We start from the raw sequence: 25,299 nt of genomic DNA on the forward strand, positions 1-25,299 counted from the left end.
AAGGAGCAGTGACATGTCTCCAGGTTAAGAACAGTGCTGTGTGTCAGGTTTAAGAGGAAGAGTGCGGTGTCTCAGGTTTATGAGGAACTGTGCTGTGTGTCAGGGAGCTATTGTTTGGGGAGGAGGAGGTAGGGGGCACACACACCCTGTCACCCACTGCTGTTCTCCTTGTGCTGTTGTCACAGCAGAAGGGGGAGGATCAGGCCTGATATTTATAACCTTTATAGAAGAAAAAAGGCCTGGACCCCGCCCAACACACACATGCACACACACACACACACACACACACACACATACCCATGCACACACACACACACACACACACACACACACCGGAGTGCTCACTCTCTCTCCATCTCTTTCTCTGCTACCTAGACCCACTTCATTTTGGATATATTTCCCCAATGCAGGGTGATTTAATATCACTACCCTGGTGTTGCACTGGAGGGAGAGGGAAAGAGAGATGGAGAGAGAGAAGAAGCATACTCTGCATCCCTATTTGTTTTTGTTGTCTGATATGACATCTCTGTGATATGTCTCCGGGTGTTTAATTATTCTCAAAATCAGCTAAAAGAACACCATGATCTAACAGTTGCTGTGCTGCAGTTATTCTGCCATTCTCACCATTGTCTTGCAGGCTTATTAAAGGATTGCATAAGCACCTCTCCATGCCAGCCTGTGCTTAACAACCTATAATTGTTATGGCTGATGATATTAACAAGGATACCAGTCTGAGAATGGCTGAGACTTAAGTGCAGTTTTACTTCCTGATCAGCTGAGGGTCAAAACCAGAAGAGATGATTGGACTCCTTGAGATCTAGGTTGCCCTGCAAGTGTGTCAAGTTCTTGCACATGCCTTCCAGCCTAGCTATGAGGAAATTTTACGTTTTGTATCTTCTTGAAAGCAATTCTTGTAAGCCCTCAGGAAGAACAGCACATAGACCATGGTCTAGCAGTCACCATTCCCCACTTTCTGAGTTCTTCTCCCCTGTTAGAAAGGATGAGGTCAGAGCACAAGGTTATAATAAAAGAAAAATATGTTTCGTGGTAAGAAGCTGTCTTTGTTCATAAACTTTACTGCAGTGGTTATGGTGAGAGATCCTAGGAGAGGAAACACTCTCTTGGGCCCAGTGGGGCATAAAAACAATAGAAAGAATACTTTTGTTTTATAGAAAACAATCCCTATTTTGCTAGTTTAGGTTAAAATGGTGAATGTGATATAGCTGTTGCAATACTGGGATTTGTAAGTGCCTGTATTTTGACTCTGAGTAATTGATGGTTTAATACTTTGAGCTTCCCACTATGAGAGCAGTATATGACGGTAAAGAGCGGGGCTTAATATGTTGTAATTATTTTAATGCATTTTACTCCCAGTGATGACAGTTTGTCTTCTTTTTATGACTTGTACTCTATTGCCCCCTAGTGAAATAATTACAGCACTTCTGTTTGGAAGCCTCCAACATTCATGCAGTCAGTCTAAAAAGCATTGTCATACTAACGCAATAATACAATCCCATAACCTTCTGACAGAGTCAGAACTAAGCTGTGTTACCTTTGGTGCTAAAACACAGCAGAAGTATGTCTTCTGGAGGTCAGCGGTAAATTCAGTCTGCATCAGTTGTTAGTGTGAAAAAAATGGCAGATGGTGTCACCCAGCAGTGTCTGGTATAGAGGGGCACAGGTTCAAGTCCCAGGTTTGGCACAGCCACTGTTCTCTCAAGTAGGGTACCCAACCTGAATCCAGTACCTCTTGTGTGACATGTGTACACAATAGCTTGAGGCAACCTCTCTTTTTCAGTCCTGGAATAACCCATGACCACAGTGGTTGAAATGTCACCATTCAGCTGTTTAAGTGTGACTGTTTGGTTGTTTAAGTGTGACCTCTGGGGTCTCTTAAGTGTGACTGCAGCTCTTTGTGACCATTTAGCTCCAAATCAGTGACCATTTGGATGTTTAAGTGTAACTCTTTAGTTGTTTTAGTGTGACTGTTTGGTTTATTTAAGTGTGCCTGTTCTGGTGTTTAAATGTGACTGTTGGTTGTTTAAATGTGTGTTCAATTCTTTAAGTGTGACTGACTGTTTAAAAATGTATCCACTTAGCTGTTAAAAGCGTTACTCTGTAGTTGTTGTAGTGTGGCTGTTTGGCTATTTAAATGTGTGTGTTCAGTTGTTTAAGTGTGAGTGTTTATTTAAGTCCGTTCATCTGTTTAAATGTTACTGTTTTGTTGTTTAAACGTGGCCATTCAGCTGTTTAAGTTGATTTCTTGGTTGTTTAAATGCAACCCTCAGCTGTGTGACTTTGGCTGGTGAAATGTGACAATTTCTCTGTGTTCCACAGCTGTCCATTGCAACCTCAGTCAGAATGGGATAGATCACCAGGTGTGCACAGAGGAAGTGACCTCGCACCTGGAGGAGGAGTCTGTTGATCAAGGTCCTGTGCAGGACGATAACAGCACTACCTTCCAGGGCCAGAGGCAGAGCCCCAAAGAGCAGCAGCCCTCAGATATCGAAGTTTCACGGGTAAGAACACTGCAGCAGAATGAGTATGTGAAACTAGTGGTCCACTACTATGTGACTGTCTCCACATATGTGAGTTTTACATGGTGCCGCACAAAGTATTTAATCCCACAACTAAGTACACAAAAAAAAATAAATAAAAATCACAGCAGGATAATCTGTGATAGCTGAGAGCAAATAGTCAACAATTTGAAACTATTAAAAGACACAGATATACATGCACATAATTTTCAGATTGCTACCTGGTCATTGGTAGTTGTCGTAGTCCATATTCCGTAGTGTAAAATACAGCCATCTTGAATTTTTCTTAGTTATAATTGGGGTTAGGGGCTATAGAGGATAATTGTAAGATTTGTAATACTGATTTACTTGTAATCATGTAAAAAACTGATTTAGTTAATAGTTTTTGGATTTAAAAGTTTTGGGATCATGGTAAACAGTGATCTCTTACCACATTGGGTGAAATGAAGCTGAGATAGTGATTCTTCTTATTGTTTTTTTAATTGCCTGTGCTAACTGGAAGCAGCACATATTTTTTGATACCAAAGTACATAGAATTGCCACAGTTTATTGCCACAGGTGACCATCACTGGGGAGGGGTCAGTTTACACCAACATCTCTTGTTATGCTGTCATAACAGAGGGAATATATACTGTTGGAGTTATACAAAAAAAATCTTTCTTATTGGGTCTGTACTTTCAGGTTAGTTGATGGCTGAAAACTGTCATCAGTAAACGTGTTAGTTAAATGAAAACTAAAGAATGAACTTCAAGGAACCAGCCAGCACAAAGTTTGGGAATCTCAAACAACTAATAATATTACAAATGTCAGAAATAATTGTAACATTGAATGTTAATGGTCAGCAGTTTGCAATCAAAGTTCAAGTATATGTATTCATGAAAACGAATGCCATCACGGTCAGGAAGAAGGCAAACATGCCATCTGTTGACACTCATCTTTGCAGCTGAGAAACCTCTCTCCACTAATATAGAATTAGCTTGGACCACACAGGTGAGCTTTCACAATGCATTAGTGTCCTATGCTTTGCAGTGGAAGACTGCTGCAGTTCACCTGTGCATTGCAGCCATGCCTACCAAAATTGCTTGTCTGGCTTCCACAAAATGGAAAGACTTGTTTATTTTTATTTTTTATTTTTACTTGATTATTTCTTATGTTGTTTTCATTCAGGTTCCAGTGGATCCAAGGCAATGGGTGCAATAGCACAGACAGCTATGTTATTGTAATGCGATGCATTCTCAGAAATGTGCATATTAACAATCACACAGCACCACAATCAGTTGTGTTACACTGTAACAGGATGCATTCACAGAATCTTTCAGATCAACAATTTCACAGCAGCACAGACAGCTGTGTTACAGTATAATACGATTCATTCACAGTACTGTGCAAAAGAACTGTTACACGCCACAAACATGGCACAAACACGCCATGTTACAGCATAATGGGATGTTGCATTCACGAAAGTGTAAATGAACTGTTTTGCACCACAGACAGCCATGTTACAGCATAATAGGATGTTGCATTCACAAAAGTGCAAATGAACTGTTACACCCCAAAGACAGCCATGTTACAGTGTAATGGGATATTGCATTCAAAAATTGCTCAAATTAATCATTTTGCAGCAGGTTTGGTTAGTCAGTTTGCCCGAGGATAGCAATTAATTTTGTGTGTGTGTATGACTGTGTATGTGAGTGTGTGTGTGTGTGGCTGTGTGGTGTGTGTGTGTGCAGTTTTTGGTATGTGTATGGATGTGTGTTTGTATGAGACAGAGAGTATGTGAACCTGCTCCTAGGGTATTCATTTCACCATTGTGAAAGACACGTATAATGTGCTGTTTGGATTACTTTTTTTGAAATCCAGACAAAAGAAAATAGCTTTATTGTCCACCGTTAGTGAGTCACAAAACCAAGTGTATTAGAAAGCATTACATAAAGTCTTTGATTTGGCCAGCACTGTCTACACAGTTAATAGATCTAATTTTAACCATGGTCCTTTTTTTAATGATTATTCATTCTCTGAGCGTGCTCCACGGCAGTCCACTTAGACACCCATATCACGTCTGGAGCTGAAATAATTAACATGGAGGCTTAGCTGGCTGCTGAGCTGTAGCGCTGAGACAATGGGAGACGCGAGGCACGCTGCGGCGCTGGAGCAGTTAATTAACAGCGCTGCAGAGATAGGAGAGCGACACCAGGGCTCAGTGTCTCAGACACGCACAGACAACATGACACCAATGACAATCCCTCTCAGCCAGGCAACACCAACATGCACAGCAATTACCCTGCCTTGCAGGGGCTGCAGAGAGACACACACGGAGACACACACACACACACACAGGCACGCACATGCGCACACACATTCATTCACACACATACACTCACACACAGTCACACACTCACATACACACACACATACAAGTGAACGTAATCACATAAACACACACAAACACATGCAGACACACACACATACAGGCCCAATTCATACCCACACATAAAGATGCAAACACACACAGCCCTGCTTTTGTCATTTTTACAATCATACAAAACTTCTGTTCATTTTATGTTTAGTCCCTCCTGCTAAGTAGATTGGGATAATTAAGACAAGGTCTCACTTATGCCCTGAAATTCTTATCTAACGAGCTTTCCTAATGTAGCTCATCAGTCCTGTTACTTTACATTAAAATCTCTTTTGTTTATAAAAACACGTGGACTACATATGAACACATGTGTCATCTACCATCCCCCCTGCTAGGTCATATCCATCTGATCTCTCTTGGCACCAGACTGGTGTTCACCAGTTCTGCTCTCACCAATATCCCTAGGGCATCAACACTTGCCATTCAAAGCAGGAGAAGTATGCTGTTTCTGAATTTATACACCAGGTGGCACTGTGTATCAATGAGTTGCTAACATTAGGATTGTGTTTCAAAATTTCTGACTAAAATGGTAACAGATCAGCCTGAAGGCTGTATTTTCAGAAAAGGGTGCACAGCGTGTGTGTAAACTATGTGGACAAATAGACTTTTCACAGTGCTTTAAAATGAAACCAAGAGCCATAGTCATTGTCCCTGTTATACAGTTTCTCCTTGAACAGTGAACTGAAGGATGCATTAAGTGTTCACTTATTACATGGCTTCTTCTGTTGAACTGAAAGGACGTTGTGGTTAGATTGAGTAGAAAGTCTTCAGTGTTATTTTGTATCATTTAGTGCAGTAAATGTATATTGACTGCATATAAATTGGGATAAAATCCCTGTGTTCAATGATTGTTGAAATTTGAAAATTAAATTGAGCAAGTATTACTTTTTCAATACTTTTTGACATCATGGAGAACAAAACTGAGTGTTGCTTTTTCCAAAACATATGAAACATTATAAATTCATCAGTTAAGGGATAATGGAAAAAGTTCAACAGGAATAAAAAAATTGGCACTTCTTCAATTCATAAGTCAGTGAAGTGAAGTACATAATACATTGCAGTTTGGGGTAATAGACCTAAGATTTTCAGCACCCAAGAGCACTGGAATAAATTGTCCTTCTCCTGGCCCTCTTCATTGATTAGTGTGTTAGAGGCAGAGCCAATTGATTGATGACCTGACCGGCTTCTCCCCCGTCCTCTCAGCAGGCCAGTCAATCAATCAGCCCGAGAGGTCAGATGGACAGCATTGAGAGCACAGGGCAAGGGGCCTCCACCCTTTCTAGGCCAACACCAGTGCATTGTTTGTTCTTGCCGCTTTAAAGTTTGGCTGAAACATCAGTGTGGATTCCTGTTGGAGACCCACTGTTGGGGTCCCAGTGTTAGACCCATGCGCTCATCCCTGTCGCATCCTCACCTAACCTTCTCGCTGTTATTCTTCACACTGAACAGGGGTTTTGGGTGTGTCATATTTCAAAATATCTCAAACATCAGAACTGATATCCAAGGTAAAACTGTATTTAAATCATGAATTCTCAGCCTGTTTATTATAGGTTATAGCATATGATCATGAGTACTTGCGCCATGGAACGCTGTCACCCTATGGGATTTTGCAGGACAGCTAGAGGAAACCTTTACAGCCATTCAGTAGATATGAATTTCCATACAATACAAAGTGTGAAGGCTGGGTATAATAGCACTTACATTTGGCTTGGAGTCTGATGGAGGGATCACACCTGGATGTGGGCTGAGGTTGTTGACCCCCCCATGTAGACATCATAAACAGGGGAAAGTAAGGTGGAGGGGGGGAAGGGTGGAGGAGGGAATGCCGTGACCAGCTGACATGGAAAGCAAGTGCTAAGTGGGATTTTTATTATTCTGGATGGGACCAGTTTGTCTAGGTTTGGTTAATTGCAGAGGCGTTGTCTGGAAATTCTCCTCCTGAATCTTTGTCTGGCATTTCACTTATAAACCAACAGCAAATCAAGAAAAATCTTCATACCTTCCCACAGTATGCATTTAGAAGCAGGAAAAGATCTCTTTTTTATAAAAAAAAATTAAGTGCTCTGGAATCTTTATTTTGCATATATTCTTTGCTGAGACCTCATATTTAATGATGTACATATGGGGCTATTGGTATTCCAAGCATAGGTTAGTTTATATCTGCATTGATATGCTCACGGGGGCAACTGACATTTAAGTTTAATGCTGATTGCTTTGCTCATGGGATTTTCCTAAGACTTAGTATTCAACTGTCATGTATGCCTTAGCCAATGGTCGATGCAATGTGAAATTTTCAGCAAATTCAAACGTCAAGGTTGCAAAATACAATTAAGGACTGCGCCAGATCCAGACCAGAGAAATGATGCTGATAGCCCAGCATGTCAGCTTTGAAACACAACAAAAACCTTCCCCTGGGGGGTAGAGGGTCAAAAATAGGTCATCTGTGACCACCTGTATCACTAGACTGAGTGGTAATTCCCATTCAGATGTCTCTAGCACCTGGTTGTTTTTCATTGAAGTGATGAAAAGCCTTTTTGATTGATTTAAAAGAACGCCACTGTCCTGCATTTGCAGAAAGACTGCCCCCTTCAAATGAGGTCTGCCAAACAGCATTCCTGCAGAGAATTCCCAGGTGGTTCCCCAAAGCATTCGCGGGTGTAGACACGTGGGAGTTCTTTATTACCTCTGTCCCGAGGGTATCTGGTCTGTCATATGTACCTCTGTCTGCATTGACGCGATGCAGAAGCAACATAATGCCTCTAGAGGTCAGAACTGCATCACAGGGGCTAGAGTCTGCGCTTTGACAACACTTGTGAAAATTGCATGCCTCTGAGTATGGGGCTTTGGCACGTTTTAAAGGTGACTTTCCATTGGCCAGAGGCAGTTTAGCCTTTTCATCTACATGACAATCTTAATAAAGTAATAGAGGGGCAGAAACAACACCAGGGACCTCTGGGAAGGACTGCAGGACAGGAGCTACCCCACCCTGTCTCTGGGCATGGAAACTTCTTTCTTCACCTTCCCACCCTCTCAACCAATCAAAGACCAGCTCTCCATGTCCCCCACTTAACACTTACGTGCATCTCTGTGTGATTGAGAATTTGTGTTGCCTTGAATGATTTGTATTGCCTTGAATGATGCAAGAAATAAAGGAATTCATAAATACCAGTGAGCCTTTACTACAGCTGCATGCAGAGAGATGATCTAAAGAAAGCAGTGATTTTGAATGTCTGTCCGCCGGTTTGTCTGTGGGACATTGTGAGCCTGTTCCTAGGGAGTGGACAAGACCTGAGTGTAGAGAAGTTGGCTGACATTTCTCCCATAAATGAGCAGAAAGGAACAAACATTAAAAGAAACAATGCATTTATTTTTAAATCCAAACATACAAAACAATAGTGGTGTTACCCTTGAAACCAAGGCTTCGAAGCTTGTGTCAAAAACATGAAGCACGTTCTGTCGGACTCCGTATCGAGGCTTGTATTGTTTTGGTGAAATGACGTCCCCAGTGACATTCAAGGCCTATTTTAACCACTGCTTCAAGAAAAGTTTCAATTTGAGCGCAACGTGTCGACTATTTCTCTCAAATGCATGGGTTGTTGTCTACGGAGGCTGAGAACGGCCGTGCTTGTAATTATTTTTTAATGCCGTTATCGAGAGATTATGAGTAAATTATTTCATTATCTTGAGAAAACAAAAGGCCGCTTTCTCGAGATAACAAGATAATTTATCACGAGAAAATGATTTTTGTTTTCTCAAGATCATGGGATAATTATGGAGAACTCGAAAATGAGTGTCTGGTTCATTTGATCACACCTGATTTCAGACAGACATAATGCAATTTCTGCCTGTGTTAGACCTTGACTGAAGTACAGTCTGATGCACTGATCAGTAATGGGTACTCCCAGCTTAAATCAGTTGCTACAGTTGTCAAGATGCCATCTATGCATGCTGGTATGGCACTACTGATCTCTGATAAACATTATAAGCAGAGGTGGACACCCTGGCTTCAAAAAGTAAAAGTTCTGCCACATATTTGTTCCACCCATGTGCTACACCAGCTGAATTTAATTAGCACAACTCTTCAGCCAGGTAGAGGAGCTAATTAGTGAAATCACGTTGTTTAGTGAATGACTAGAACAAATACATGGTAGGACTTTTACTTTCTGAAGCCAGGGTGTCCGCCTCTGATTATAAGTAACAAGAGGAAACGGCTTTTTGTTTTCTCGTGATAACGAGGTTTGTTATCTCAAGATGATGAGATAAATTAACCCGTTATCTTGAGAAAATGAGCCTTGTTATCTCAACATAACGAAATAATTAACCCATGATCTCAAGATAACGGCATTAAAAAAATAATTCCAAGCATGGCCGTTCTCGACTTCCGTAGTTGTCAGTGTTTGAAGTTGTTGGAGATTTTGAGATGCGATTTTGTGATAATAGTATATTGATTGAATGGAGCCAGCAACGTGTAGACAACTCTGATTTGATTTCTCCAGCTTGTAGGCTATGATTTCCATGAAATACAACATAAGCCTATATATTATGTTGTTATTTTGTTGTCATGGATCATTTTACAACATGTTTTTCACTCTGTCCACTTCAGCCTTGAACCTTCAATGTCAGAATGGCTTACACTACCCAGATAAACACTCACTGATCAGATGATTTATATTATATTATATTGTATTATATAGGCAGGGATTGCCAAAGTCCTTGCATTACTATAAAAAAGACTAATACTTAGATCATACGTGAACAGTTTCAATTTCATTACAAAATAACACTGACTATAAAAACTGTAAAACTTCCAATAAATGCAGAGGCGTTTATTTGCTTTAATTACTTAACTTTACCGTCGTCTATTGGAGACTCGGCGATATTAAGAGACCTGCATTTATTTCACCTAAAGCTCTCAGGCTTCTGCAAGTTATTGGTAGCTGAACTGACCAGGAAAATTCACCATGTTTTTTTCCCCCAAGTAGCCTACTCAACAAACATTATACAGTGCTCTTTGGCAGCAACTCAAACAGGAATCACTTATAAAGTAAGTCAAACATTGTCATTGCAATTTATGATGGGAGAGCACATATAGCTCTCTTTTGGTCTGAAGACAGAAGAAGCTCTTTTTGCTGTTTCCATTTTCAAATTCTTCTCAGATCAACTCCAAAATTCTGTGCTGCCGCTTCTCCTGCATTCTGCTCTGCATATTTAATTACTTCAAGCTTGAACTTGATCTCGTATTTTCTTTTTGTAGCCATGTTGAGAATAAAGCTGTCTGTTTTCAGGAGATGTGGAATACTCTAGTTAGGAAAAGTGAACAGCCTAAACAAACAGTGAATAGACTAAACTTTTTTTTAACCCATGTGCATTCCATAGCCTGGCAAAGCAATAGGGCTACCTTTTCACAAAAAATAAATAGGACTACTGCACAAAAAAAGCCACAAAAAATAAGCAGGACTACTGCAAGCATTTCGTTTTCTAGTCACGAAAAATAAATATAATTTTCCCCGGCGTTTATTTGAGGCAGGCGTTTATTTCACTGAAAGGGTCGCGCATACCAGCAATTATAAGAGGCCTGCGTTTATTGGAGACTCGGCTATTATTGGAAGTTTTACAGTACTTAAAATGAACTATTTCTTTATTTGACATGACTTTCATGTGTAGGCCTATGCATATTAATGCAACAGGCCTTTGCTAACCCGTAGGCTAGCGCACATCTCGGCGCTGTCACTGTGCCAAGAATTTTTCTCGTATCATATTTCCGTTGACCAGCAGGTGTCCCTAGAGTGCATTCGAAGCCTCGAGAAATGAACCACTTTCCAACACATCTGGCTGCAAAGCTTCAAGGCTTCATGAAGTTTCATCTCGCCATCACTAGAAACCAACCTATACAAAGTATAACCAACAGCAGGGACAGAATGAGCCTCTCTCCTTCTCTCCAGCCACACCTGTATCTAATCAATCTTCAATTACTCAGGTGTGTCTTTTTAGCCAATAGGCTGGTTCCCTTACAAATTAAAAGAGTTGAACACAATTAACACTTATTTTCTAGGGAGAGCTGAAGGCTCCCCTTCACACTGAGCTTGAGCAGGAATACTGTCTTGATGGGAATTTGGCTGTTTGGTAGATTTTCTATATATAAAACATCTTTGTTATTGTATATGATATGGGAGGCGTTCTGATCTAGAAACACACATTTTAATACTGCCAAATTAAATAATGTATTGTGCTGAATAATGTAGTCTTAATACAAACAAGTATCAAAGGAAAAGCAGGGTTTAATATAGAACAGCAACAACAGTGAATCAAAGCGCCAAGAGTAGTTCTTAGGCTCTATTGAAATTCACTGGCCTACTTTACAGATGGTTAAATTAAATTTTAATTTGAAAGCCAAACAATTTCTCCCCCTCTCTGTCTCTCTTTTTCATTATTCGGTCAACTGGCAGTGTACATCTTCAATTTCTTTGGTTTTGAAAGTACTGCAAGCTTAAGTTGTTTGACAGAGCTTAATTAAAAAGCCATTTAAAGAAATGCCACTAATGGTGATGGAAGGAAAGTGAGTAAGGGAGAATGGATGAGGATGATGTGTGTGTGTGTGTGCGTGTGTGCATGCGTGCTTCCATGCATTTGTGTGTTTGTGTCGGTATACGTGTGTACATCTTTATATGCCTGTGTGTGCCCATGCACATGAGTGTGTGTGCGAACATGTGTGCACATGCGTGTATGGGTCTGTGTGTGTGCATGCTTGTATGTGTGTGTGTGTGTGTGTGTGTGTGTGTGCGCATTTTCATGTACTTGTGGGAGCGCTTGTGTGTACATGTACGTGAGTGTGCGTGTGTTTGCTCCATAGATTGGTGTGATCCACTGTGAAGAGGAGAGGACAGCAGCTCTTGCACTGGGATGTCATACACTGTGCTTAATATAGACTGTGGGGGGGTCTGTCTCCACTGCTCATGCTGAGCAAGGCTTTAATGCTTCCCAGCTGCATTACTGTATTGTCGGTTCCTGCATGTCATTACTGTAAGAGACAAAGAGAGAGGGAGGGGGCAGAGCATTCCATTGGAGCCATGATTGGTTTGAAGGTTTTCGGACAGGAGAGATCTGGAGGAAGAGAGCACCGTTGACCAGGTTATCTGTGGCCTATCTTCATGGCCAGTCCGCATGGTGCATCTCTGGGCCTTCATCTCAATGGGGAAATGACATTGACATGAATACCTAAATCCTGCTCTGGTGCTTATTTCCCTTTTTCAAGCTTCCCCCTAAAACAGAGAGCCTGGTCTTGATTCGTGCTCAAGTGCCATTTTTCTAAGTCCACTGGGTTTTTGACTGGTGTGATTTTTTAGGATTCCTTTTTAGTGTCAATTACAGTATTTATTTCTCATTGGTTTTCACAATGTATGTTGCTATGGTAACACTGGCATACCTGAAAGTGCAGCTAATTATAACTACCGAAGGACATAAGGTCTGTGTATTGATTTGGGGAAAAAAAAAAAAAACATTTTTCAATGCATATTTTTTTCCTTTATCCTGTGCAATGTCTGTCAGTGTTGTGCTGGGCTGTCTTATGAGCTCCCAAAGGTTTCTGCTTAAACTCAACCCCCCCAGAGTTTCCCTCCGCTCTTCTCATGTGCTTGAAATTTTAAATGTTAAAGAAATACATTTTCAGTATTGTGACTGCCTGGAAAAAAGTGCTTTGCCATTGTTTTTATTGATTTCCTCCTCCTGTGGTTAATTCCACTGTTTGGCAGTAGCTGATCTACAGGGACCTGCCAGTCAGACCACCCCCTCCTTCCCTAAGAAACACACACACACACACACACACACAAATGTCTTACTCCCAAAGGTCTTCTGTCTATACTGGTTGTAGGGCAGCACAGGTTTTTCTTGTGACAGCGCTCATCTCTCGTAGGTCTGTGCTCATCTATAATGTCAGCTCTGCTTTGCACAGATTTGCATACGCTCTCCACTTGATGGGGACAGGGTGTTAAAGTCTTTACGTCTGTTTCGTGGAAGCAGTGAAGCGTAAAAAAATGAACTTTCAAGTTTTCTCAATGGGGAATCGGATGTCAACCAGCACAAAAGAAAGACTTCAGACACAGAGCTCAATTAAACGAGCACAGAAATGAGTTTTAATGGGGAACGCTGCAGACTGCAACAAGGTTTCTGAGGAAAATGGTCCTTTGTGCTGCAGAAAAAGGAAAGTGTGAAATACAAATGTGCTCAATAACTGCACTGCAAGCACAGCATAAAGGCATTGATATTTGGGCTTCTTGTGGTTAAGAGGGATGGGAATTTGCTCTGTGGTTTCTGAGGGAGCTGGGCTGTGTGGGGCTGGGTAGGGCGGGACAGGAGGTAGGACAGAGTGGGCCATGGGGCGAGCAGGAGGCAGGGGGTGGTCAGATGACCTCTTGAGCTTTCATCGTTTTCCCCTCTGGCACCCCTTCCTGTGTAATTCCTGTATAATGTCTGTGAATGGCCGGCTGAGTCAGGATTGCAGGCGCCCTTGTGTTGATGGCTGAAGAGCACTCCAGTGAGCGACCATCCAGGGAAAGGCACTTATAACGGACTGCAGCCCCCCCCAGCAACCACTGACATGGGGCTGACCTTCCTTGTTTGGGGGGCTGTTAGTCTCCTGTCAGAGAGACTTCACTGCAAAAAATAGCCCTTCAAAAATAAGAAATAAAATAATTAATACAAGGTGTTTTTTGCTAGTAATAAGTGAAAAAATCTGCCAGTGGAACTAGTGGAAATACACTTGCTAAGATTTCTTGAAAGGGATCTTAAAATTAGGTGGAAAAAAACTAATTTTGATCCATTTTTAACTGGTATTAGGAAGTGTTTTTGTGTCATGCAGTTTAAAAACCTTCTGACTTGTCAAAAAGGCTTGCTTAATTTGATATACCACTCAAAGTAAGATGTTTTCAAGACAGTTTCACCAAACAAGATATTCAAGATGCACCGTCTAAAAACAAGTCCTTGTAGCTCAAGGAAATTTTGCTTGTTTGGTGACTGTGTCTTATATTAAGTGTAAAGAGATATTTTGACTTGAAAAGAGACAAATATGCTTGGTGAGATTTGGATTTTTTGCAGTGTTGGCTTGGGTCTTGATAAGCGTGGGCACACTTAGTAAGAGTGCCGAGGTGGTATGCTCGCTTTTCTGTCAAATTTCCCCAGGCGCACCACAACCTGGACTTTATTCTTGCCGTATCAGAGGAGAAACACCCCTAAATGTCACCTGGTAATCAAGCGTGACTGAGTATGACTGGCAAATTTCACAACCTTGTTTTTTGGGGCGGGCATGCTACTTACAGCTATTGATGTGGAAACTAGCTTGACAGAGTCGGTTAGTGGTTTAATCCCACTGATGTAGTATGGCTCCCTCCATCTCCTGCTGGATTAGCTTTGCACCCAGATATTAACAAGGGTGGCAGCCACCATCATTGCACAAAACAGTAGGAGGGGGTGTTTACTAGAGTAAATACCCTATTAGCCATGTAAATACATCAGCCCAGACTGGAATTGTTCCTCTCGTGTAAAAAAAAAAATCCAGTGTGACTGGATTTAACTGCCTTTCTATGAATCAGGGCTCCTGGCCCTGGGCCTGCTGCAGAATAATATTAAACCATTAACATGCTCAAATGTGTTTGTGGTTCATAAAACAAGGCTCAGACTTCAGCATTACGGCACTGTTCCTGAGCCCAGACACTGGTAAAGGAAACTAGTGTCAAACTAACCGTTATACAGTATGCTAACATGTCCAGGAGGTGAATGTGGCCATGCTTAAGAAATCTCCTCTCAAGCCACGGAGCTGTAACTAGATCAGCACTGTCTGATTTTTCTCCCCCTATATTTGCACATGTAACATTTCCTTGGGTTTAATCCCTGAGTCTTTAGAGAAAGGGAAACTTTCCTTTTTTATTCTTCATTTCCATTTGTCTTTGCAAAATCTCAGCGCTGCAATTAAATGGAATAAATAAATATTAAAACACTAATGGCCTGACGTTTTCCAGCTGACTAAGGCGGTTGCCTTCACTGTCCCCCTGCTCTTAGCAAACAGCGGCGTTCAGCCTAGCGTGAACCGCTGCTATTTTGTTATCATCAGCAATTAACATTTTTATGCCTGGTTTACATGAAATTGCCCAAGAGGGGGCGAGGCAAACCAACATGACGTGACTTGCATTATTTGCAACCTCGGCGCATGCAGTTTGGGCTCAGTAATGAGAGCTTCGCAGTCATGGGGAGTGAGAGCAGAGACCCCCAGAGTCTCTCCTCAATGATTGAACTTTGCCTTACATGCAACTCTCATCCTATACATCAACATTACAAGCACCATATATATATGTGTGTGTATGTACATATAGTATAACGTTTCATGGACCTATATTTTTGAGGGATAAACTGTGTAGACCATTTTCCAAGATACCAAGCTCCCTATGCACCATTGCACTTTTGGCTCAGTTATGCCTTGTATGGATGTTCTTTGTGTTCAAAGTGTTCTTTGTTCCAAGTGGGTACAACGTGTTGGTGGTAGTTTAGGTGTGTGAGTTACCCCTCTCTCTACTGGAAGGCACTCTGAGACCCATGAAGGGTGCTCCATAAATGCAATCCATTCTTCTTCTTTTTAATGTTATTGTTATTATTGTGTTATGTAGCCTTGTATGTCAAGATGTGAAGCACTCATGGAGAAAAGGAAGCGCTGCTTATTTTGGATCCTGAGAGCAGGTTAGAAATGGTGTAGTGGTCAATAGCAGCAGTTAAAGTCCTTCCTGCCTGCTCTGCACGGATCTTTTCTGCCAGCACTACCACTTGCCCACTCTGCACCCACTCACAATGACCAGAACTGCCTAAATGGCCCATGTCTGCACCTTCAAATAATTCATACTAACTGGACTAGATTTTTCCTGAGGGACTAAAGTGCTTCAGGGCTGAGTAGCTGATTAGGGTTTGATTTCCAGGCTGTTTTCTGGGATAGGGTGATTGTGCAGAGTTTGTGATTTGATCAGCAGAGTCGGTGATGGTGTGATGGCTGCTGGAGTCTCATGGGAAAAGGCGCGTATCTCCCTGGTGACGCTGGAGGGGACGTGTCCAGGAGCAGCAGGGGGTGTGAATCTGTGTGATGCTGCAGGTACAGCAGTCACAGGCTTTCACTGTGCTGTGACTGCTGTATGTCAATAACCAGCTGACTGACTGACTAAGTGACTTCACGCTGTCTCATTGTGAGTCATACACCGTTACAGTAGCCCTCCAGCTGCCCTCCCACCCCCAGCCCCCGTCCCCTCCACCTCAACCTTTTTCTAGTCACAAGATAGTGCTTGTGTTTTGCTTGAGGGGGAAAGGAGAGGTCCTCAGGTCAACACAACATAATTTACATGTGCCTGTGTGAGTGTGTGTATGTATACTGTATATGTGTACATTTGTGTACAAGTGAGTCCATGTACGCATGTGTGTATGTGTGTATGTGTGCATGCATATGTGTGATTGCATGTGTGCATATATATGTGAGTGCATGTTTGTGTGTGTGTGTGTGTGTGTGTGTGTGTGTGTGTGTGCGTGCATGCATTTAATCCCATGAAAAATGAAATCAGTGCATGCAGCTAAGAACCAATACATATGTATCACATAATGTGAAGAGTCATCATTCCATTAAAACACTAATACTGTCACTGTCGCTTCACTAGCATGGAAAGCTTGTCTCAGCTAGTAAAAATACAGAGATGGATCAGCTGGGTTATAAGCTATACTTTAGAGTCTGCACTGAAAGAAAAGTTATACTATTGATTATGAGAGGTGCTTCTCAGCATGTTCAGATCTGGAGGGAATGATGTCAGAAGAGTTCTTGTAGAGGGTTTGAAGTGAATGCTCCTATAACAAGACCAATGGGTTGTAATACAGGGCAAAAGGGATAACTGCTGAGCAGAGCAGGGAAAATGTTTACATAGCACCAACAGCTCAGTACTGCATGTGCAGAATGTTAGGTGAACCCATTTTACCAAGGCCAACATGGTACCAAGTCTTGCTTTTTTTGTTAGTGCCAATGACTGCAAGCACCAGAAAAATCCAACACGTAAACTACTCTTCAAGGTCAAGAACAAGTCACAATACAGTTGGGCTGAATAGAATCCTTGTATTTTTAAAAGATTTTTTTTTTTGAAAACACAGTATATTTGACTGCATAAGGGGCTTGTTATCTGAAAGCTGACCAGTCTGGGTTGTTTGTGTTGTTGGCGTAGCTGGGGAACGTAAAGCTGAGCAAGCCGGTGGCACTGTGGACCCAGCAGGACGTGTGTAAATGGCTGAAGAAACACTGCCCCAACCAGCACCAGCTGTACAGCAGCTCCTTCAAGCAGCACGACATCACAGGTACTGACCAACTCTCCACAGGCCAACTCTCTCCTAGGCAACAGTTTGGCACAGCAACAAGGAGCAGGGTTCCTATCCCAAGCACTGCTGTTTAAATTCCCAGGGCAGCCACTGCAATTGTAGCCTTAGGCAAGGGCAATTTGAAATTAAATAAATATCCAGCTAAATAAATGGATGCTATATGAACCACTCTGGCTAAAGTTAAAAAAAAACTAATTTCATTTAAACAAAACAAATTCAAGCCCCTGTTACTTACATATATACTTACATACACTTGCATATATGTTGAATTGTATGACTAAATTATAAGTGTGTGATTGCAAACTGACTGTTTGTTCAAGGTGCACTCTTTTGAAGAAACTGTCTCTGGATGTCAATGAGTTGTTGTTGATCAGTTGTCGATGTTGAATCTACGTGATACTGATCTCATCATGACAGCGCTGATAACAGCTTTTCTAATTGGCTGGCTTATAAACATGAACCTAGAGCTGCAGTGCTCTCCAAGGCCTGAAGCCTTTAGCCCTGATGTTCTGATACTTTGTCTCTCTTCACAGTCTCCTCCCCCTCATGACGGTGACTTTGATTGGATTGATCAATAACAATTTATTCTGACCTATTGAGAAAAGTTGTAGTCAAAGGACCTCGGATATTGCTGTATAAGTGATTAATGCACAGACAAATTAGCATTGATTTATACACAATTATGCAATTAATTCAGTTACATGCACCATTCAGCATTATTTAACAACACGCAATTAGCCGACGACAGGCGTTGTAAATAGTCCTGTTTGTCAGTAGGAGCTTCCCGATTCAGTTTGCTTTATGGTTCAAGGGTTATAATGCTACGTGTACTGGAACGTGTAACATGTTAAAAAGAAACATGTTTGGTGTGGAATAGCAACAAACACGCTGGAGCTATGGGGATCATAAACGCCCGCTCTTGTCGTGAACTTGATTTAATTTACCATTTACATAGATTGATAGAAGCGCTAACAAGTCCACTGTGAAATCTGGAGGACCGAGTTACAGTATTTAATGTTTATTAAATAGTTAACAAAGGATTTACTTATGGTTTTCCTTCCTCGGCCTGGCGTTCCCTTCATTATCGAATGCCCCGTGGAGATCTGAACGAGCACTCTTGAAATCACTGCAGCACCCACCAGCAGAGGAGGCAGGCTCATTGCCGTCGCGGACATGGCATTATTGAATCCGCTCCCAGTCCATTACTGAGCCGAGTGAAAATCTACGTGCAATTAGGCCTCCCTGGAGCATGCTTAACCTGCAGGTTCAAAGATCCATCTCCATTCAGACCTGCTCTCCGGGGCTAGGGAGGTAATAGGTTTCATTTAGATCTGGTTGCTGTCTCTTAGGTCAGCCTGTGCCCAGCTGGTGCCTCGTTTTCCTCCTGATTGTTTTTTCCTGGCTGTCATACGTCGACCATCGGTCACTTAGTGGGCACCTCTGAGGTCGGGGCGTCTTATTTATGTCAATCGGCAATATGAAAATGTACAAAGTGTCATCACATGGGGTGCAATCTACACACAGTGGGCAGCATGTGAAAGAGGGCTCATTTTGGGAGCGATGGGCTTTCATGGGCACACACATGCGGTTCCAGCATGCCAAGAATGTGCCCGTACAATAAGTTATCATCAGAATCGGAGTTTCTTCAGGGAATAAACTGAAATTTAATTCATGAATTTAAAATTAGTCATCATTTCCTGTGTGGATTTCAAAAAAATGAATTGAATTTCATTTCCCGAATGGATTGAATCGAAATGGAATTGGCCCAGATTAAGGTTATGTTTTATGCAGGCCAAAGTATTTGTCAATTAGTAGATATTTATTTCCATACAATCAAAGTGTGGAGGTTGTGATTGATGAGGGTATGGTGGTACTTGTGTTTGTCATACCTGGCTGCTACAGTGGTGTGGTAACCAGATTTTTTTGTAGTCACAAAAGGGACCAGTTTGTGTATGTTTGGTTAATACAGATTGTCTGAAAATTCTCTTATCAAATCTTAGTTTAGAACTTCAGTTAATGAGTTCTATATTTGTACTTAAATGTATGCACTTAAATGTATGCAAATGTATGCAATGTTTTATGACGGAGTAATAGCTGAAGCAGCGGTGGCTCTCCACTACCATGCTGTTTCATTAAAGCGAAGATGAGACTTATGTTCATCCAAATGGTTATGTGGAAACCACGACCTCTGCCTGTGAATCACATTTCCCATAAGGAACCACACAGATGTAACCACTTTGTGGTTCCAGGTACATGGCTATCAACAGCCGGAACACAAAGCCAGTGTGTGTTGTATGAAAGCACTACGAGAGACATTGGAACCAGAGTCAAAATCCTTGTATGTGTAAAAGCATACTTAGCAAATAAAGTCTGATTCTGATTCTGCAGGCTCTGAATGTGCCTCCTTCTTTCCTTCTGTCTTGATTACCAGGATTACACTGCAGTTCAGTTCCCCTCCCAGCAGACATCCCAGTTTTACTTTAGCACCAAGCTGTCATTAAAAATGCATTAAGACACATTAAGGTATAATAAGATATTAGTCCCTAATCTTGTGCAGCTATTAAGTCTAAGCAAGTAAATGGAAAGAGTGGCATGCTAAATGAGTTAAGTACACATTCCATATAGGCCTAATTAAAGCATAAAGTGCATGATATGTAAATTGAAAAAAAGGTAGGCAATGACTGAATTTCCTTTTCTGTCTAAGAATCATCTATTTAGTTTGAACAAGAAAACTCAAAGACTGTGTCATACATGCACTGAATGTGATATAGTACGAGTTTAAAGTCTATGAAAGAAAGTAGTCACAAGCCTTTCAAAACAGTAAGGTCCGTAAAGTCCCTGGTAGCAAGAGTTTTGTTTCAGGAGGGAAAGCATGAGAGAACTGTGATGGAATTGACTTTTGAGATTCCTGGTCATAAATAATACAGGCTTAATGCATAAGCATCAGTACTGGCTGTCAGTGATTTTTGTGTCATCCTAAAATTGCACCTAGTGTTTACAACCCAGAGTGCAGTCTTTGCTGCTGCGAAACTGAACTGTTAATTTATAGACTTGTTTGTGGCCTGTGTCAAATAACCTTTACGGTGCAATTAAATGCATTCAAGCAGTTCTGGGCCTTTGCAGTCTTACTTTGCAGGCATCCATTTAAAACATTTAAGGCATGTATTGACCAACAAATAAAGACCTCAGGTGAATAGCATCACAGATATGCCCAAGATGTGCTTATTTACCAGACATGTGCTGGAAGAGCCTATGAGGAGATGAGAGATTGTTTTCTGGCATAAACATCCTTGTGTCACAAATGGGATTTAAAAGCTACAGATAAACGGTCAGAGATCACAGGACTTGTGCGGCGGACAGGTAAACACACAGGGCACTGGTGACCAACTTCTGACCTTGGCATGCCTGTCCGTTTCTGCCAGCACGCGAGATGATCCCAGATTAGGTCAGAATGTTTGCCAAACTGCAAAGCACCTCTCCGCCACTGAGTACGCTGGTGTTCCATTTGCCTTTGTTAGGAGAGAGAGCCAAGCTGCACCACACATTAAGATAATGCTGATTTTTTTAAGGGAATAAAATTAGCATCTTATTTAAGTAGAGCATCTGACTCACTGCCTTTTGGGAGCGGTGGGTGCCTGTCTCGTAGAAGGAATTGTAACTTTCTCAAATTTGCTAATTTGTGTAGGCAGAATCCCTGGCTCTATTCTCTCTCTCTCTCAACCGCCCTCCTGGTGTGTTCTTCTCATATGAATGAAGAGAGAGTGGGAAATTTAGAGCTAACTGATGTGCATGGTTATGCGCAAATTGACATGTCTTTCTTCATTGCCTGGGGAATCAATGGGATCCTCATCGGTTACTATATACAAATTCACCATCAATGATAAGAAGGGCTACCAGTTTAACAGATAACTCTTTCTCTGCAGCTTGATTTAAAACTGTGTCAATTGCTTGGTGTGGAGAGTAATGATGAAAGAAGTCCCTTCCTCTAATCCAATCAATGCTATCGCAAATCTCTGACATCTTTCCCTTAGGCCACCAGTGGTCTGCACAGTGAAAACTAGTTGATCAGCACTATCACAGATATTCTACATTATGACCAGACATGTGTGGTTGCTGCATTCATTTCAACCTACACAGTTCCATTCAGTGCCATCTGTGTACTAGGTATTGATATGCTATGTTCTGTTTTAGCCACCTTAGTGGTAATAATAAGCCAGCAAATCAGAATGTTTATGGCCTCAACAACAGAACTTCAAATATGAAGCACATGGAACTGAGCATTTGGTGAATTTGTTGAATATCTGTGGTAGCACTGTCTATGTTTAGCTCTGGGATCTTCAGGAATCCCTTTGGGAGAACAGGAAGTGTGGCAAGTGCCCAAAGCATTATGGGTACAGCTGTATTTTCTGTTAAACGTAAAATATGCAAAATACCTCATCCTCATCATAACACTCCTTGACCCTAATACGTGCATTGCAATCTGCGACCCAAAGGTGACTTTAATTTGCTGATTTTGTGAATTCCCCTGGGGGCCCGGGCCCATTTACAAACCTGTAATTAGCATGGCTTGCGGTTCCCAAGTAAAGAGGAAGGATCCCTGGGGCAGATTTGGCACATTTACGCGAACGCTTTAAGTTCTTCGCATTCATCAATGCAGCAGCTGACCGTGCTGGGCCGAGACCCCGAAAAGCTGGAGATTAATATGTGGAGATCTCCGCAAGGCGGGAGTCCCGCTCCGTCTCCCCCATTAATCTCCCCATCGCCCTGCCGTGGCGGATGCAGCCGGAGCCGGTGCATTAATCTCGCTGAACCCTCTCCCTGCCGCTTCCCAACCCCTCAGCTAGCCGTGAGGCACCACGGGGTGGACCCGATTGGGACTTCATGAGGTTGACGGGAGAGTGTGGAGGGGTTGGGGTTTACGCAAACCAACAAAATCTTCAGTCTTGAGCTCATTCGAGCTGGCATGAGTAATCAGCTTGGAAAAAACTGCTTGGATGAAAGAGAGTGCAAATCAATGTTGGGTAATTGCAGCGAAAGCAGAAATCTCAAATCATAGCCCTGATGCGTTGGCTGGTGGTTCCACAAGACAGATGATGGACATTTAAAAAAAAAGAAACAACAAATGATGCCAGCCTTGTTACCCAGTATTTTTCCCAACAAAAACAAAAGCATAATTAGTTTACCCACATTCAGATTGAAATGAGCAGCGCGTGCGGTCACCTTCCCAGGGCTCTTTGTGTGCTTCTCTGAGTTTTCGTTGCAGAGGCAGCCTTGCATGTGCATGGGGATGTGCGTGATTACGCAGTATCCTCCTGGGTCTCAGCTCCAGCTGTCATTCCAGATTAGGCCACCGCTCTTTTTAATGAGTATGGATATAGGTTTGGTGAAACCCCCACCTGTCTCCTAACAGGTGAGAATGGGAGGCCAAAAACAAAGCAGGGCTGAGTTCCCGCGTTTGCCTGCTGCCCTCCAGATGGGTCCCTCCCATGATCTGTGGACATGCTATTTAACTGTTGTAACATGTGAAAGCACACATGCAGGTGTGTGTTTATGTGTGTGTGTGTGTGTGTTATAATCTTGTGTTTTACCCGTTGTCACATAATCACATATTCAAATTGATGTAATTTGTCTGGCAAAAAATATGCCAGTGCCCAGTGTTCTTGTAATGCAAAACAAAACTGACCTTGGTAAGTGATGTGAAATGAAGCGTATGGTTGGGGAAAAAAGACAACATTCAGCCTGCCATCGAACACCTATTTACTGTAATTCAAAACTGTGTTCTGCCAGCAGAATTGGAGTAACAAAAACATCTCATTTCTCTATTGCTGAAGCAGTGGGGGAGTGATGGGAGAGCTCTGTCAGCAGCACACTCATAATGTTACCCGCAGTGCACATGAATCAGCCAGATGCTAAGGGGGTCTGAAATGGGGGACATGGAGTGTGTTCGCAGGTCCACTTCAAATCAAGAAATGAGTGATGCTCTTAAAGTCAGGAGGACTGCTTGGGAAACACCGCTTACCAGCCAAGTGCTGAGCCTGTTTCAAGCCTCAGCCATATGCCAAACCTCTTGCGTTTCACAGAGGAAAGTATGCAAGGACAGTCCCTGTTTGCATGGCGGGGGCTTACCTGTTAACCCCGATCTGGCCTCTGTTTTCCTAACCAGTCATAATGCGTTGGAAGGTGTGACTTATGTGAAATAGCTAGCTGGAAAGACAAGGCGAATGCACACCACATCAAATGTTTGCAGGTATGTGTAGACTATCATATATGATGCTGTAGCTAGTGTTGGCAAAATTATTTACATATGTCAGTGCAAGGAACCAATGGTTTATTTTCTATATTTCAGACTGTGTGTGAGTCATTCATGTGAACACATTGTCAATTATCAGCCATGTGGCACTAGACAAGACAGACCAGCCACTCTGCTAGTTTTATGAGGTTAGGTGGGAATTCTGGTACAACTTCAAGGAAAGAATGCAACTGACTTCTTTCCTAAATCAGTTTTCAGGATAGTCTATTTGTACAAAATTGTAATTTGTAATTACACTGAAATGTGTAATTGTACAGACGGTGTGCTTTATCCAGAACACATCTACACATACAGTAAGCAGAAGCCAGAGGGATCAGAAGCTGGAATGCTGCTTGAACTTTACACTGCCAGGTCTGGGTGGGCCCTACTCAAACACAAATGTGAAAATATTGAGCATGAACACATTTTGTAGGTCACACGCTACATTGACCTTCATCCATGGGCATCCATGCTGAATGCTGATAAAAATCCTTTGAGAATGTGGTCCTGTTTGAGATTCTCCACAAAAGTTCCAGGAGCTGCAGAGACACCTGTGCACTTCCTGTTAGCAGTTTTACTGTCATTGTTGTTGCTTTCTCCAGTGCAAGCAGCAGGCATTCCCATTTGACCACAGGGAAGCAAACCATTAGTCAGGCTCAATATGCCAGATTCGTTCCATACCATACAGTTGGCGGAAAAGGGCTAACAGTTTTCAAAGATGAAGTAGTTATAGGGGTTGTCAGTGACAAGCGCAGGCTGTATGACAGCTTCAAATACTCTGTCCTGGACCTTAACATTTGTGCTGCACATGTTGGTCAGTGGCCAAACACGAAGATACAGTATCAGTGTTGGGGGTCTGTCTTAAGACTGGTATTGAGTTGGTGAATCACCAGCTGCTCTTGATTGCTGTTCTGACGCACAGGTAGCAGGCAGTGCTACCACTTTAGTGAGCCTGATGGGTAAGAAACACCAGAGGCCTTTGGTATGCTCCCAATTTCAGAGTCTGAATTAGAGTCGTGCCCCCATGCGAACCTGCAGAATTAAATGAAAGGCAGCCAGAGCAAAATCATAAACGACCTTTGAGCTGCATCAGGGCAAAAGCTCTGGTACGTGTACAAGAAGAACAGGGAATTACCTGACACAGGCTGATGCCACAGGCAGCGTAGCAGGAGTAAGCCAGGCAAAGGAGGTCTCTCACTGAAAACATGGCTACCTGTCAATAACATTCAGGCAGTACTTTCTTAAGGTAGATGGAGGGATATTGGAGTGTTGCTTATAGGCCCAAAGGATAATATAAGGATTGCAAAGGAATTAAGACCAGTATTAGCATTGGTACTATGTGCAGACTACAAAATTCTATCCAGTCATTACTTCTAGGTTAAGGCCATATGAAATCCAATTCAGTCAGATTTGCTGCATGTCCAACAGGTCAATCAAGGACACTGCCCTATTAATTTGATTTATTCTTGAGGTCTCCAGGCTATTTAGTCATGCCTGTAGACTAAGAAAAGCTTTTGATCAGTCAAATGCTATGAACATCAAAGTTATGGAACTTAATGAGGGTTTGGGTTTCACCTTGAGGGACATTTCCATGTCTGGGGTGCTTTGTATTGGCGAGGGGAAGTAAACAGTGGCTTCAGATCTACTCATCTGATTGACAGTTGCATTATTCAGTG

At 42.1% G+C, this 25,299-nt stretch overlaps 1 protein-coding gene across 2 annotated transcripts in view; it reads left to right on the plus strand.

The window, feature by feature from the left end:
- samd12 (sterile alpha motif domain containing 12) overlaps positions 1–25,299 on the plus strand; it is an 88,089-nt gene that overhangs the window by 10,441 nt on the left and 52,349 nt on the right. For both annotated transcript variants that reach the window (XM_036516267.1, XM_036516266.1), the window contains exons 2-3: positions 2,338–2,519; positions 17,184–17,313. In XM_036516267.1, coding sequence (XP_036372160.1) covers positions 2,338–2,519; positions 17,184–17,313 — 312 coding nt within the window. The remainder of the gene's footprint in view (positions 1–2,337; positions 2,520–17,183; positions 17,314–25,299) is intronic.

The sequence above is a fragment of the Megalops cyprinoides genome, chromosome 21 (genome assembly GCF_013368585.1).
Source record: "Megalops cyprinoides isolate fMegCyp1 chromosome 21, fMegCyp1.pri, whole genome shotgun sequence".
NCBI classification, from domain to species: domain Eukaryota; kingdom Metazoa; phylum Chordata; class Actinopteri; order Elopiformes; family Megalopidae; genus Megalops; species Megalops cyprinoides.